Source organism: Ictidomys tridecemlineatus, chromosome 2 (genome assembly GCF_052094955.1).
Source record: "Ictidomys tridecemlineatus isolate mIctTri1 chromosome 2, mIctTri1.hap1, whole genome shotgun sequence".
In the NCBI taxonomy this organism is placed as follows: Eukaryota; Metazoa; Chordata; class Mammalia; order Rodentia; family Sciuridae; genus Ictidomys; species Ictidomys tridecemlineatus.
Window position 1 is genome coordinate 81695613 of NC_135478.1, and position 13443 is coordinate 81709055.

The window sequence follows — 13443 nt, forward strand, 5'->3', positions numbered from 1 at the left end:
CATATTTTCCATCTTTGTGAGTTTGGACATTTACTTCCTTGAGTTCTCTAGACATTAACTTCCAATGCTTCTACTATTTTTTTTTAAATCTCGCCCTCGTTTTTTTAAATGGCTAAGAACCCTGTTTTGCTTCTCAGATTGTTTTACTTTTTTTTCCCAACCTGTTTCTGTCTTGTGGACATGACAAGGTTAAATGTCCCTCTGAAGGGCCTGATCATTTATTTATTCTTGAATTTTTCTTCTATTCCTTGAATTATTTCTTTTACTTCATTTCACCTGTAAACCACAGTTCTCTTCTTTCAGAAGAATTTCTTCAGTGTCTAAACAGTCTCTGGCTGTCTCTTCGTATAAGAAAGGGAGACACTGGAAAGCTTCTTGGGAGTTTTACGTGTAAGGATGGAGCTGGTTGGTGCCGGGGCATCTTGTGGGATGACAGGGTGTGGATTCCATCATTTCTCTGCAAGACTCCTAAGGTTTTTTTTTTTCTTTTGAACCAGTCACATCCTTGGAGAGAAAATTCTCCAATCTCCTATCTGGATGCCAGAAGCAGGGAGTCAAATGTGGGCAAAATCTTCATTTTTTTTCCTCCACACCCACTTTCCATCAATCCCATCTTCAGCAGGACACCTCCACTCTGCCTCAGCGGTGACTGGGTCTAGGATCATCCTCCTCAGTCTCACCAGACGGCCTCATCTCCTGTCAGAGTTGGAAAGGAGCCATTGCCTGCTTCTTGGGGGTGGCAACAATCTCTGATTGTCTGACGATGTCTTAAACAGACTCTCACGGCCCCCTCCTGTCTCCAGCCCTACCTCTCCTTCCTACCGTCCAAGGCGACACCTTCAGTTCGTACCTCCAATTTCTGAACCTTTCTAGGTTTTGCAGGGAAAACCCACTTTCTTCTTGTGGGCTGTTCTTTCTGCAGGGTTTAGGTTTCAGTGTGAAGCACTCGGTAAGATTGGCCAGTGCTCAGCCAGCTGTTTTCAAGCCTCTAAGATTTTGTCACCACCCTTATTTCTTCTCCTGACCTAATTTGTCCTTAGGTGTTACATCCTTTTTAAATTCACGTACTGTCATTTAGAATGGTATCAGAAGGGAACGAAGAAATAAGAATAGTTATTTTCCATACTCCACGCTGAACCGTAAGTCCTCCTTGGTGTATTTTCAATTTAGCATTAATATTTACCTTCAGGTGACAACAGGTATTTATTCCAGTGGCGTGGTCATGGTTTTTATTTTATTTTATTTTTATCAAATTTGTTAGTCACTATTGAAGCAGAAAAACTACCACTGGAAAAGCTAATGGCTTGTATTTCTTAGAATAGACACTCACCACTACCACCATCACCACCATCACCACCATCACCATCATCACCACATCATTATCGTCACCACCACTATCATCACGTTCATCGTCATCATCATCAACATCATCAATACTTTTTGAGCCCTAGTTGTATTCCAGGTAGGGAGCTGAAAACTCTTGTCTTTTATCATTTAATCTCTACAATTGCACTTGGATAAGTCCTCTCACAACCCCTTATTGTTTGTTGTGATTTGGGGTTGGTTGGTTTGTTTTATACAGGGGATTGAACCCAGGAGGGTTCCTGTCTTACAGGACATAAAAACCAAACTCCAGAAAGACTGAGACACATGCTTTGAACCACAGACATAACCCACAGCAGAAATGAATTTGAACCCCAATGGGTGGTCCCTAGGAAGTTTCTATAGAAATAAAAGGAGAAGAGGTTCTGCAGAAAGAAGGCTCATAAACCACCCATTCAAAAGGCATGGGATATCTGGTATCCAAATTAGAGTGGCCAGTGCTTCAGATGTCATTGAGAATCAAGCCTTGGCCATGGACGCAGTTACAGTCTTCTGGATCAGGGAGCAAATTCTAGTAACAAAACCAGTAGATAGTGAACTCACCCTAAATTTGCCAACATTCTTGAAACTTGCCTGGGACCTCACTTCTTCCATATCTAGAAGGGCAGAGACCTTGCTAGTTTGTGTACCCCTTGACAGAAGGAGAAAACCTAGCCGGGCACGGTGGTATAGATAGGCCTATATTCCCAGCTATTTAGAAAACTGAGACAGGGGGAAAGTTTAAATCCAAGAGTTTGAGATCAGCCTGGGCATTATAACAAGGTCCGGTCTCAAGAAAAAAGGAAAAAGAAGAATCAGAAGGAGTACCAAGGCCTGGAGCCTAGCCTGGCACAAAATAGGTGCTCAATAAATATTTGTCGAAAGAACAAGTATTCTTTCTCCATAGTGGAGGGCCTCATTGAGAAATCATGGGTTTTTTGGTTTTTTTTTCAGACGGAATAAACAGAGATAACCAAGGATGGGAGGGAACATGGCAAAAGAAGCCCGAAAGCCAGCCTGTGCCCCACCTACCAGACTGTGCCCTGGCACAGAGCTATGTCTGCATGGAGGGAGTGTGCCATATTGAAATCCACAGGAAAGTGCCATATGGGCCAGCGGTACCTCAGTCTGCAGTGGTCCCAACTGGTCCACTATAGACTGGGAGTGGTACTCTTGAGATATACGTCCCCCTCGGTTGAGTACAAATTAAGTGTACTTTCAATACATAGAGGAGCCAGGCCCAGTGGGGCAGGCCTATAATCCCAGTGACTTGGAAGGCCAAGGCAGGAGGATCACAAGTTGGAGGCCAGTCTCAGCAACTTATCAAGGCCCTAAGCAACTTTGTGGGACCCTGTCCCCAAATTTAAAATAAATAAAAGGTCAGGGGATGTGGTAAAGTGCCCCTGGGTTCAGTCCCTGGTATAAAACAAATCAAGGAACCCAAAATACAACAAAAAAAACAAGCAATAACAACAAACAGATGAACAAAGGCTTCTGTGTTCCTGCTGCAGGTAATACTAGAGCCACCAACGTTCCAACACAACAAGATGTGCCATCTGGGAACTCATCTGTGATCTGCTGCGACATAATGGCATAATGGCTGCACATCGGGTGACAGAAGAACACAGAGGCCAACAGCTTGAAGAACACTCATCTCCAGGGTGTATTTTTCAATGAAGTTCTATTGTCCACCACCTACTCCAACTTCATCATTTTACTGAAGGTTCCCCAGACTCGATTTAAGAAATAAGTTAAGGTATTGACGGCTTGGGGACTGTCGGCTATTTTTACCATTCTGGGAACTAGTTACCTTGAGCCATCTCCTGTATTTCACCCATCCACATTTATATCAATTTGTCTTCTCTTAGGGTGTTTCTTCATTGGGGTACCACTGGTATTTGGGGTGCATCCATTCTTCAATTCCTAGCATTGCAGGGTGTTAGCACTTTGGCTCTTTTCCTCAAGTGCCAGATGTCTCAAATCAGTGACACCATCACAAGTGCTCCCCCACATTTCCAAATGCTTTCCTAAGAAATGGTGCGACTCCAGTCAGGACCCTCAGCCATACTGTTGCTGTACCCAGATTTGTCATGGATTACAGATAAGTGAGATTTGAAAACAGCCAGGATGGAACACCACAAGACACCCAGCGGGATTGGATGACCACTGCTGTGATCTGGAAATGGTGTGTCCCCTCCAAAACTCATGGGTGAAACTTAATCTTCATTATGAGGGATTAAGCGGTCGGGCCAGTTGGGACCACTAGGAAGTGATTCCGACTCTGTCCTCGTGAATGGATTAATCCATTCACGTCATAAATGGATGATTGGGTTAGTGAGCAAGTGAGTGATGTAGAGGGAGGGTCTGCCGCAAAGCCACTTTGTCCAGGTCTCTGGAGTGCTGCCTGTCTCTGGTCATGCGATGCCCTGTGCTACCTCATCACTAGATGTGGCCCTCTGACCTTGGACCAAATGAAACCTCTGTGTTCAATCAGCTTTTTGTCACTGTGACAACTACCTGAGAAGAATGATTCAGAGGAGAAAAGATTTATTTGGGCTCACAGCTTCCGGGGTCTCAGTCCCTGGTTGCCTGGCTACATTGCTCTGGGCCTCAGGTGAGGCAGAACATGGTGGCAGAAGGGTGTGGCAGAGGAACGTGGCTGGCAGGAAGAAGAGAGAGAGAGAGAGAGAGAGAGAGAGAGAGAGAGATGGAGAGAGGAAAGACACAGAATTACCTTTCCCGGGACATGCCCTCAGTTACCTACTTCCTTAAACTGGGTCCTACCTCCTACTATTTCCATCACCTCCCAAAAGTCCATTCAGATCATTAATCCACTAATTGATTAATACGGTGATGAGGTCAGGGCCCTCATGATCCAATCTCTTCTCCAAAACCCCACCTCTGAACCTTCCTGCACCGGGGACCAAGCCTTCAACACACTAAAGCATTGGAGGATATTCCTGATCTAAACTATAACAACCTTTCTCTTTCTAACAAATAAATGACCTAGTCTGTGGCACTGTGTTATTAGCAACAAAAACAAAAAAAAATGGGTGTCACCTTCCCCCTGCACACCCTTCCTCTTCTTCTTTGTCCCTCAGATTTCAGAAACTTTAACCTGTCATGATGGCACATGCCTGCCGTCCCAGCAACTCAGGAGGCTGAGGCAGGAGGATTAAAAGTTCGAGGTAACCATAGCAACTTAACAACACCTGGTCTCAAAATTAAAAAATAAAAAAATACAAAGACCTGGGGAGAGGCTGGGGTCGTGGCTCAGAAGTCTAGTGAGGTATAGCCTAGCATGCGTGAGGCATTGAGTTTGATCCTCAGCACCACATAAAAATACAATAAAGGTATTGTGTCTACCTGCAATTAAAAAATAAACCTTTTTTTTTTAAAAAAAGAAATGACTGAAGAGGTAGCTTAGCATAAAAGGAAAAAATACCACCACCACCAACAACAATAAATCTGGAATCTTTATAGAAAGGAATCAAGCCCAGATCTGTACTGTTTCAATGAGGGAAATCCTTCCAAATAGGGAGGGTGGTTTGTTCTCACTTGTTTGATGTTCTGCTTGTTTTCATATGTGACATACGATGTCTCCAGATTCCAAATCTACCCATCTGTCTGTCAGTAATTGCACATTCCTAGCACAGTGCTGGGGGCGTGACAAAGCTTTATTCGGTTTCATTCTTACAACAGTTTTGCTCAATATGAAACAGTGTCCACATTCCCATTCTAGAGGAGAAGGAACCAAGATTTTCAAAAGGTATGAAGGTGTCCCACAATCAACCTCTGTCTCCGGGGTCTGTGTTCTGACAGTAAGATGATCTTTTGCAATAAAACGATGGAAAAAGATGGGGGATGGGAGTGAAGAAGGAATGGAGAGGAAGGAGTTAGAAAAAGGTTTCTATTCAAAGTGTGTACCAACGTCATCCCCCAGGGCACAAAGTGGTAGCAATAGTATCCAACCTCTCACTACCTGCTGTGTTAGCTCATTTGGGGCCAATGAAGGGAAAACCTTCCTAGGCATATTTCTAAGTGGCAACAGGAAAGGGGCAAATTGGCTGCTTCATTAATAAACAGGATGGGGGGTGGGCACCAGTACCCGGCCAGCCAGTCTGCTGTCACATAGAGAATTTGCCTGCTTCATCTCTCCTAGCTCCTCTCTGCATAAAACCCAAGGGCGGATCTTGGGGGGAGAGGAAGGAAGGAAGGAAGTTGGCTGGTTGGTCCTAAGGAACTTGATATGATGGCTTCCGGTTTCCAGGCTCCAGTTTGGGGAAAAAAAACAGGGCAAAGTAGACACGAGGATCCATTAACACCCTTCCCTCCTGCATGCATTCCTTTCATAATATTTGGTAAGCTCTACCAGAAGGTGCCAGAAGTTTTTTTTTTTGGGGGGGTGGGGAAGAAGCAGCCACAAACAAGACCAACACCTTGCCCTCATAGAGCTTATATTCTAATGAGGGGACACAGACAGTGACCATATTAATAAATAAAATAATAGATGGACAGAAGTGCTTTGGATCAAAAGCGATAAGGAAGGGAGAATAGAATATGGTGTGTGTGTGTGTGTGTGTGTGTGTGTGTGTGTGTGTGTGTGTGTGTCGGGGTGGGGTTGATTTTTTAACAGGAATCAGGTCTCATGAAGTGCCATTTTAAAAAGATTCCATGCCAGGTACTGATCCAAGCACTTTACAATTATATCATGAATGCTCACAGCCACCCCAGGCTATGACTGATTATTCAGGTTTTACAAAGATAACCGAGGTTCGGAGAGACAGCAGCGATTCGCAGATACAACCCAACTAGCAAGCGGTGGAACCGGAATTTGAATGCACGCAGTTGAAACTGTGCACTTGAAAGTTGGTGCAGACAGCCTGCTAACCGGGAGTTGGGTAATCTGCGGGTGCAAATGGAGACTTTGTGGGTGCCAGCGAGGTGAATTGGGTGCACGTGGGGGCCGACCTGGTGGGCAGAGGAAGGGTTGGGTTGCTTGCAACTTTCACTGAGCAGAATCAGGTCCGTGGCGGGCAGTTCATGGGCCCTTCGGCGGGAGAGGTGGGCCGGTGGGGGAGGGAGCGCCACTGCAAGGGTTGTTCCGGGACAGTGCCGGTCCGAACCTTACTCCGCCGCCACCCGCGGGCCAGCTGCTCCAGTCAATAAGGCAAGAATCTCACAAGCCTAGTTGCCCTCCTGGTGGGGTTCGCGCGGGAGTTTCTACGAGGCTGGAAGAGGGCTGACTCTTTAAGGGAGGACTGGAGGCACCAGCGGCAGAAGCGCTCACAGCCCAGGAGCGCCCTGCGTGGAGTCCCGGGTGCTTCTCGCACAGCGCCCCCGGCGCAGGACAGAGCATGGAATGGCATCTGGAAATAGGTTGTGCGGAGTCGGAGTGCAGCAAATGGGAGAGGAACTACAACATGCTGGGGTATATATAGTAAAAGAGCAGCATGCGTTTGGCGCGGGGGCTTCCAAGACAGACCTGGGGAGGTAGCAGGTGCGAGTCAGTCTAGGGAGCAGTGGAAAGCCGGTGCCGGAGAGGAGCAAAGAAAGGGTGCTGGACAGAAGAAGAAGCGAAGCGAAAATAAACTGTGGCCCAGGGGACAGCGGGCTGTGCCAAAGCCCTGCACCAGAGCCAAGGAGGGGATCGCCTCCAGACCCTCTAAGAGGGGTGGAGGTGGTGCGCTGCTCATAGCGGAGACGGAAAGGAGTAAATGCAAGTCAGAGACCGTCACAGGCACTGATTACGCCAGAGCCCTCGGTGGGGTGAGGAAAGGGACGTGGAGACTGCGCGCTCAGGGAACAGGCATACTGTTGCCTGCTAGGGTGGCGCGCTGTTGGGGCTGTAGGAAAGTAGGGTGGGGAGGCCTGCGAGTGTCCAGGGATATCGGAGGAGGCTGGGAGAAGCTGCAAAGTTGAGGAACTTCCCCGGGTTGGAGAGAGCGCGCGCACTGGGGCCGCTGGAAAGAAGCAGAAAGTTAGCCTAGGGGTGGGGAGCTTGGTCAGAGATTTGAGCACCACTAGGAGGTGCCAATGGTTGGGGGGACAGCCCAAGAGGCCAGGAAAAGTGAGGAGGAGGTGAGGGCAACAAAGTGCTAGCACGTGGGGGTGCCTAGGAGAGGCGCCCAGAGGGTCTCTCCTCCCGGGCTGCTTCTGGCCCTCACTCACTCACCATGATAGAGAAGACCAAAGCCACGATGTTAATGGGGTACGCGGGGCAAAAACAGGAGACGATGGTGAGCCACAGGTAGTTCTTGGGCATGGGCATGTCCTCCTCTGTCTTTTCATCTTCTGCATTGGCCTCGGGACTACTGTCCAAAGCCTCCTTGAAGTCCGAGCTGGGGCCGTATTGAGACATGGGCAAAGTCGGCTGCTCAGGGAGGACGGAGAAGCCCACGGTCTGCGCCTTGTGGGGCTCTGTCTGCCGGCTCATGGCGAGGCTCTGAAAAGCCGGTTGCACGGGACTCCAGGGAGATGTGATCTCACCCTTCCTGCGTCCTCCCCCTGCACTTGCCCGGGCTCAGGGACCTGGGCCAAGAGCCTCCCCACGAAGAGGGAGGGAGGGAAGGAGGGAGAAGAGAAGGAGCCAGTTACCCTGAGAAATGGAGCAAAGGCAGAGGAAGACCTTGCACTCCTGGACACACCCAGAAACTACTGGACTGATGCACGGACTCACACTAGGTCCGGAGACTCAGGGCAGGTGAAAGCCAAGAAGTCCCTTTACACTTCAAACTGCATAGTCTGAAGGTTAAAGATGGCCAGTTCATTCCCCCCCCCCCCACCAACAAAGCATCTGAGTTTGAATACTTTAGAGGGGACCAGCCACACCCTATCCATTTGATAACAGGCTTTCCGTGCTTCCCACACTCCAGAGAGGGCTCCGGAGACTGGAGTCACTCAAGGCTTGTACCAGAGCCTTCCACTCTCTCCCAAATGTGGAAACAAAGAATTTTTCTCCTCTCCACTTTTTTTCACCAATAGGACCCCTGGAGAGAAATGCAGGGGAATCCAGCTGGTGTAGACAACTCAGATACATAATTGGGATGGAGAGAAGAAAGAGGGATCCACTTTGGAAACTGGGGTGAAGACAGCAATTGTATCAGCATCTAAGTCATGCATGAGTGACAAGAACTGAGCCTCTGAACCCTGACAAAGCTGGGAAATTGTCACATGGGGGAGGAATGACATCAGGAAAGTCCCTTCACCTCACTGGGCCCTGAATTCTTCATCTGAGAAAGGAGAGTAATAGTCCCTGTGAGGGACTCAAGTTTACATACTAAGCCAGACAAATTTTTGTGCTTCATAAATGTTAGCTATTATTAGGGTGCTATTTCTCCCGAATATTGTTGATTATAGTATCTCAAACCCAATATTCACTGTTGCAAATATTCCACCTGATATTCAGATATTCTGAGTTGGCAGGAAAATAAAAACGAGCATAATTTGTCATCCACAGCCTCAAAAACAATTGCTTACATCATCAGACTCAAAAGTATTAATCATCTGCTTGACTTTCACAGAACGTGAACTGATTTTCTGAGATGTTCCCTCTTGTCTCATGGGGTCATACTTATTTGGTAATCTGTCTCCTTAACTGGAAGGCAAGCTCCCTGAGAGAGGGGAACATCTTACTCATGTTTGTGTCACCAAGTGCCTGGTACAATGTATATGCTTGACAGAGCTTTCTGGAGGACTACTCAAAGGTGAAAGAGTACCTTCTCCGTCATGCCCTCTCCCCTGTTTTGGTTGGTTAATCAAGTTGGGATAAACCAAAAGATTAGCCTTAGCATTGGCTGATCCCTCTCTCAGGAATGCTGTTCCTCCTGACAACTGTCACATGGCTTCTCCCTTCTTATTTCTCAATGGTCAATTCAGATGTCACTTCCTCAAAGAGAAGTCTTTGGATTTATCTAGCACATAGATAAATTGGTCCCATAATTATTCTATATCTTACTAGGTTGTATTTTTTTTTCTTGGCATGTATCACAGTTGTGATTTTTTTTTTTTTTTAACTAACTCATTCACTTTCTTTCTCTAGACTGTAAGCTCTCTAACCTGTTCAGAGTTGCATCTTCAGCATTTAAGAATTGTCCTGATGGGGCTGGGGGTGTGGCTCAGAGGTAACGCGCTCGCCTGGCATGCGTGCGGCCCGGGTTCGATCCTCAGCAACACATACCAACAAAGATGTTGTGTCCGCCGAAAACTAAAAACAATAAAATAAAAATAAAAAATAAAATGTTAAAAAAAAAGAATTATCCAGGTCCACATTAAGGATGCAGGAAATAGTTCTTGAATAAGTGGTCCAGAAGGATCTGGGAATATTGACAAATTTCTGTAGGCCTAACTCAAGTGGGCCAAGACTACTTGGAATGTTGAAAAAAAATGATTTTCAGGACTTGGGAAAGACCTAGCTTGAATTAGAATTTCCAAAAAAAGGAAATTCTGTAATTTTTAATGCCTGAGAAATCCATATTTCTAGGAACTCCCACCTCCCCTGTCTGGCAATTCTGATGCAACTGGATGATTTCTTAAGTACTTGTACTGTCTCCACTATAGTCCTGGATCCTTGGCTTAGAGACCCCCTTAAGCACCTCAAACCGCATCTGTTCCATAAGAACCTGCTTGTCACGGCTCCCTGTTTGCTGCCTGGTCCTACCACTTCTCCAACCTCCCCTTCTACCAATTCTTTCCTTTTTTGCCTGTGCTTCAGTTACATGGAATTCCCCCCCCCCACTTTCTCACCAATTTTTTCCCCATCCCAAGTTCTTCATATCTGCTGCTCCTCCCTCCTCGAGACTTCCCCTTCTCTCTGTCTGTTGACCTCTTCTCATTGTTCAGGATGTGCACCCCTCTCTGCCAGGAGAGGCCTTCTGGGGCATTCTGTCTACAGTAGTCTATTATACTCCACCCCCCTACCCTGTTCATGGCCTAAGTCAGTTCTCACAATCAGAAAAAAATTCTCATTTACTTTTTAATTATTTCCTTTTATGTTTTTATTAGTGGACTATATTATACATAATATTGGGGGTCATCTGACATAATCAGACATGCATGGGATATAATTAGATCACTTCTGTCCCTGGTACTTCCTCTTTCCCCTCTCCTCCCCCCTTCTCCTGTTCTCCTTGCTCTACCCTACTGGTCTTCTTTATATATATATATATATATATATATATATATATATATATATATATATATGTTAAAATTAATGCTTTATAGATATCCCTAAAGGCAAAATTCACTGTGGTATATTCATATGTGGACATAGCAATATTTGGTCCATTTCCTTCCATATTTCTTCTCTTTTCCCATCCCTCCTTCCTCCTCCTCCATCTCCTTCCTCTGCTCCATTGACGTCTCTTCTAATTCCACGGGACTCCCTGCTCCACCTTCCCCCCTTATTTTGGTTTAGCATCGGCACAGAGGAAAGAACATTTGACCCTTGACCTTCTGAGTCAGGCTCACTTCACCCAGCGTCATCTTCTCCAGCTTCATTCATTTACCAGCGAATAATTTCATTCTTCCTTATGGTTAAGTCAAACTCCGTTGTGTGTATATACACCACATTTTCTTTACCTGTTCACCTTATTGATGGGCACCTGGGCTTACTTCATAACTTGGCTATTGTGAATTAGTCATAGCACTGCTATAAACACTGATGTGCCCGAATCCCTATAGTATGCCGATTTTAGTTTTCTTTAGGATAAATACCAAGGAGTGGGAAAACTGGGCCATATGGTGGGTTCATTCCTGGTCTTTTGAGAAATCTCCATGCTGGCTTTCCAAAGTGGTTGTACTAATCTGCGATCCTACCAACAATGTAAGAGTGGATCTTCCCCCCCACTCCCAGGTCCTCACCAGCATTCATTATTATTTGTATTCTTTATGATTGCAATTTTAACTGGAGTGAGATGAACTATCAATGTAATTTTTATTTGCGTTTCTTTGATTGCTAGGGACGTTGACAATTTTTTCATATCTTTGTTGGCCATTTGTATTTCTTCTTTTGAGAAGCATCTGTTCTGTTCCTTTGTCCATTTATTCAGTGGGTTGTGTTTTAGGGGCTAAGTTTTTTGAGTTCTTTATATATTCTACATGCTAATCCCCTGTTGGATGAGTACTGGCAAAAGATTTTCTCCCATTCTCTAGGCTCTCTCTTCATGCTCTTGTTTCCTTTGCTGTGAAAAAACTTTTTTTTTTTTTTTTTTTTTTTAAAGAGAGAGTGAGAGAGGAGAGAGAGAGAGAGAGAATTTTTAATGTTTTATTGTTTAGTTCTCGGCGGACACAACATCTTTGTTGGTATGTGGTGCTGAGGATCGAACCCGGGCCGCACGCATGCCAGATGAGCGCGCTACCGCTTGAGCCACATCCCCAGCCCCGAAAAAACTTTTTTTAATATTTATTTTTTATCCATCTGCAGTTGGACACAATACCTTTATTTCTTTATTTTTTATAAGGTGCTGAGGATCGAACCCAGGGTCTCACACGTGCTAGGCAAGCACTCTACCGCTGAGCCCCAGCCCCAGCCCGTGCAGAAACTTTTAATGGGATGTCTTCCTACTTATTGATTCTTGGTTTTATTTCTGGTGCTTTAGGATTCTTGTTAAGGAAGTCAGTTCCTGGGCCAATATGTTGGCCCTATGTTTTCACTATGTTGCAAGTGTTTCTGGTTGATCTCTAGGTCTTTGATACACCTTGAGTTGACTTTTGTGCAGGGTGAGAGACAGGTATCTAGTTTCAGTCTTCTACATACAGATATCCAGTTTTTCCAGCACCATTTTTTGGGGGGGAGGGGTACCGGGGATTGAACTCAGGGGCACTCACCACTGAGCCACACCCCCAGCCCTATTTTGTATTTTATTTAGAGACAGGGTCTCACTGAGTTGCTCAGTGCCTCACTGTTGCTGAGGCTGGCTTTGAACTCAGCATCCTCCTGCCTCAGCCTCCCAAGCCACTGGGATGACGGGAGTGTGCCACGCCACCCAGCTCCCAGCACCCCTTGTTAAAAAGTCTCCTTTCTCCTCCGTGTTTGTCTCATTGTCTGTCTCCCTCACTCGGAGGAAGCTCCACTGGGTAGAGAATTTTCTTCTGTTTAGTTCACTGAGTTCTCTCCCTGCACCCAGAGCAGTGCCTGGTCCTTCAAAGGTACCCAACTGATTATCCATCCACCGAACAAGCAGCATCTAGGCCTCCAGGTTTGGGGCTTGAAGCCACTATTTTTCTCTCTTTCAGCTTGTCTGTGAACTATTCATTAAACCCTATTGATTCCATCTCAAATATAACTCTTCACTGTCTTGACTCAGCATAGACTATTTTCTCTGCCAGAAAAACAATGGATCAGCCCTCCAAAATCACCATTTAATGAGCACCTACTATGCACACTCAAAGCATTCCTTTGGCATCATCTCATTTAACTCCCACAGCAAACTTTTGTGAGGTAGGTGACAAGGTTTCTTTCTTTTCTTTTTCTTTCTATTTACTTATTTTGACAGATAAGGAAATCTAGGATCAGATAGGTCAAGGGACTTGTGTACAATCTTACAGCCAAGTGGAAGTTCCAGGATTTGAACTAGATCTAAGATGCTCGTTCAGCTATCAGGTCCAGGGAAGAATATTAGATGGACATCGCCAAAGTTTGCTGGACATCTCCGAAGTTTGTTGGAGTCATTATATTCTGCTCAGGGAAGATGGATTAATAGCTTGTTGGCTGGTCTAAAATGTAGCAGTGAAATTGCAATCACTTGAAACATTTAAAATTAAATTGAATGGAAAGTGCCCACACTAGAGAGTGTAATGTATATGGCATTGATTCTTGAGGGATGCATTAGATCACTTGGTTGGGGTTTCCAGGTCTAATTTCCTGAGCTTCACTAATTTTCTCTTGAGAGGTCAGTTTATTGCTCTTGGATGAACCCTACTGGCTGATTGCTTAATAATGTGATAATACCTTCCCTCTTTAAAATGAGACAGAGGAGAAAGCAACTCTCAATACACAGTGTAGAAGGGAAAGGCTTATATTCAATGTAGCAACTTGTCTTTTTGATCCTTGTGAAAGTTTTATTTCCAAATGTGAACCTA

The 13443-nt window shown here is 45.5% G+C and overlaps 1 protein-coding gene across 1 annotated transcript in view; it reads right to left on the reverse strand.

The window, feature by feature from the left end:
- Positions 1-7801, reverse strand: part of Tmem233 (transmembrane protein 233) — a 35973-nt gene extending 28172 nt beyond the window's left edge. Inside the window, exon 1 of the mRNA XM_078030337.1 lies at positions 7538-7801. Coding sequence (XP_077886463.1) covers positions 7538-7798 — 261 coding nt within the window. The 5' untranslated portion in view covers positions 7799-7801. The remainder of the gene's footprint in view (positions 1-7537) is intronic.
- Positions 7802-13443: the final 5642 nt, after the last annotated feature.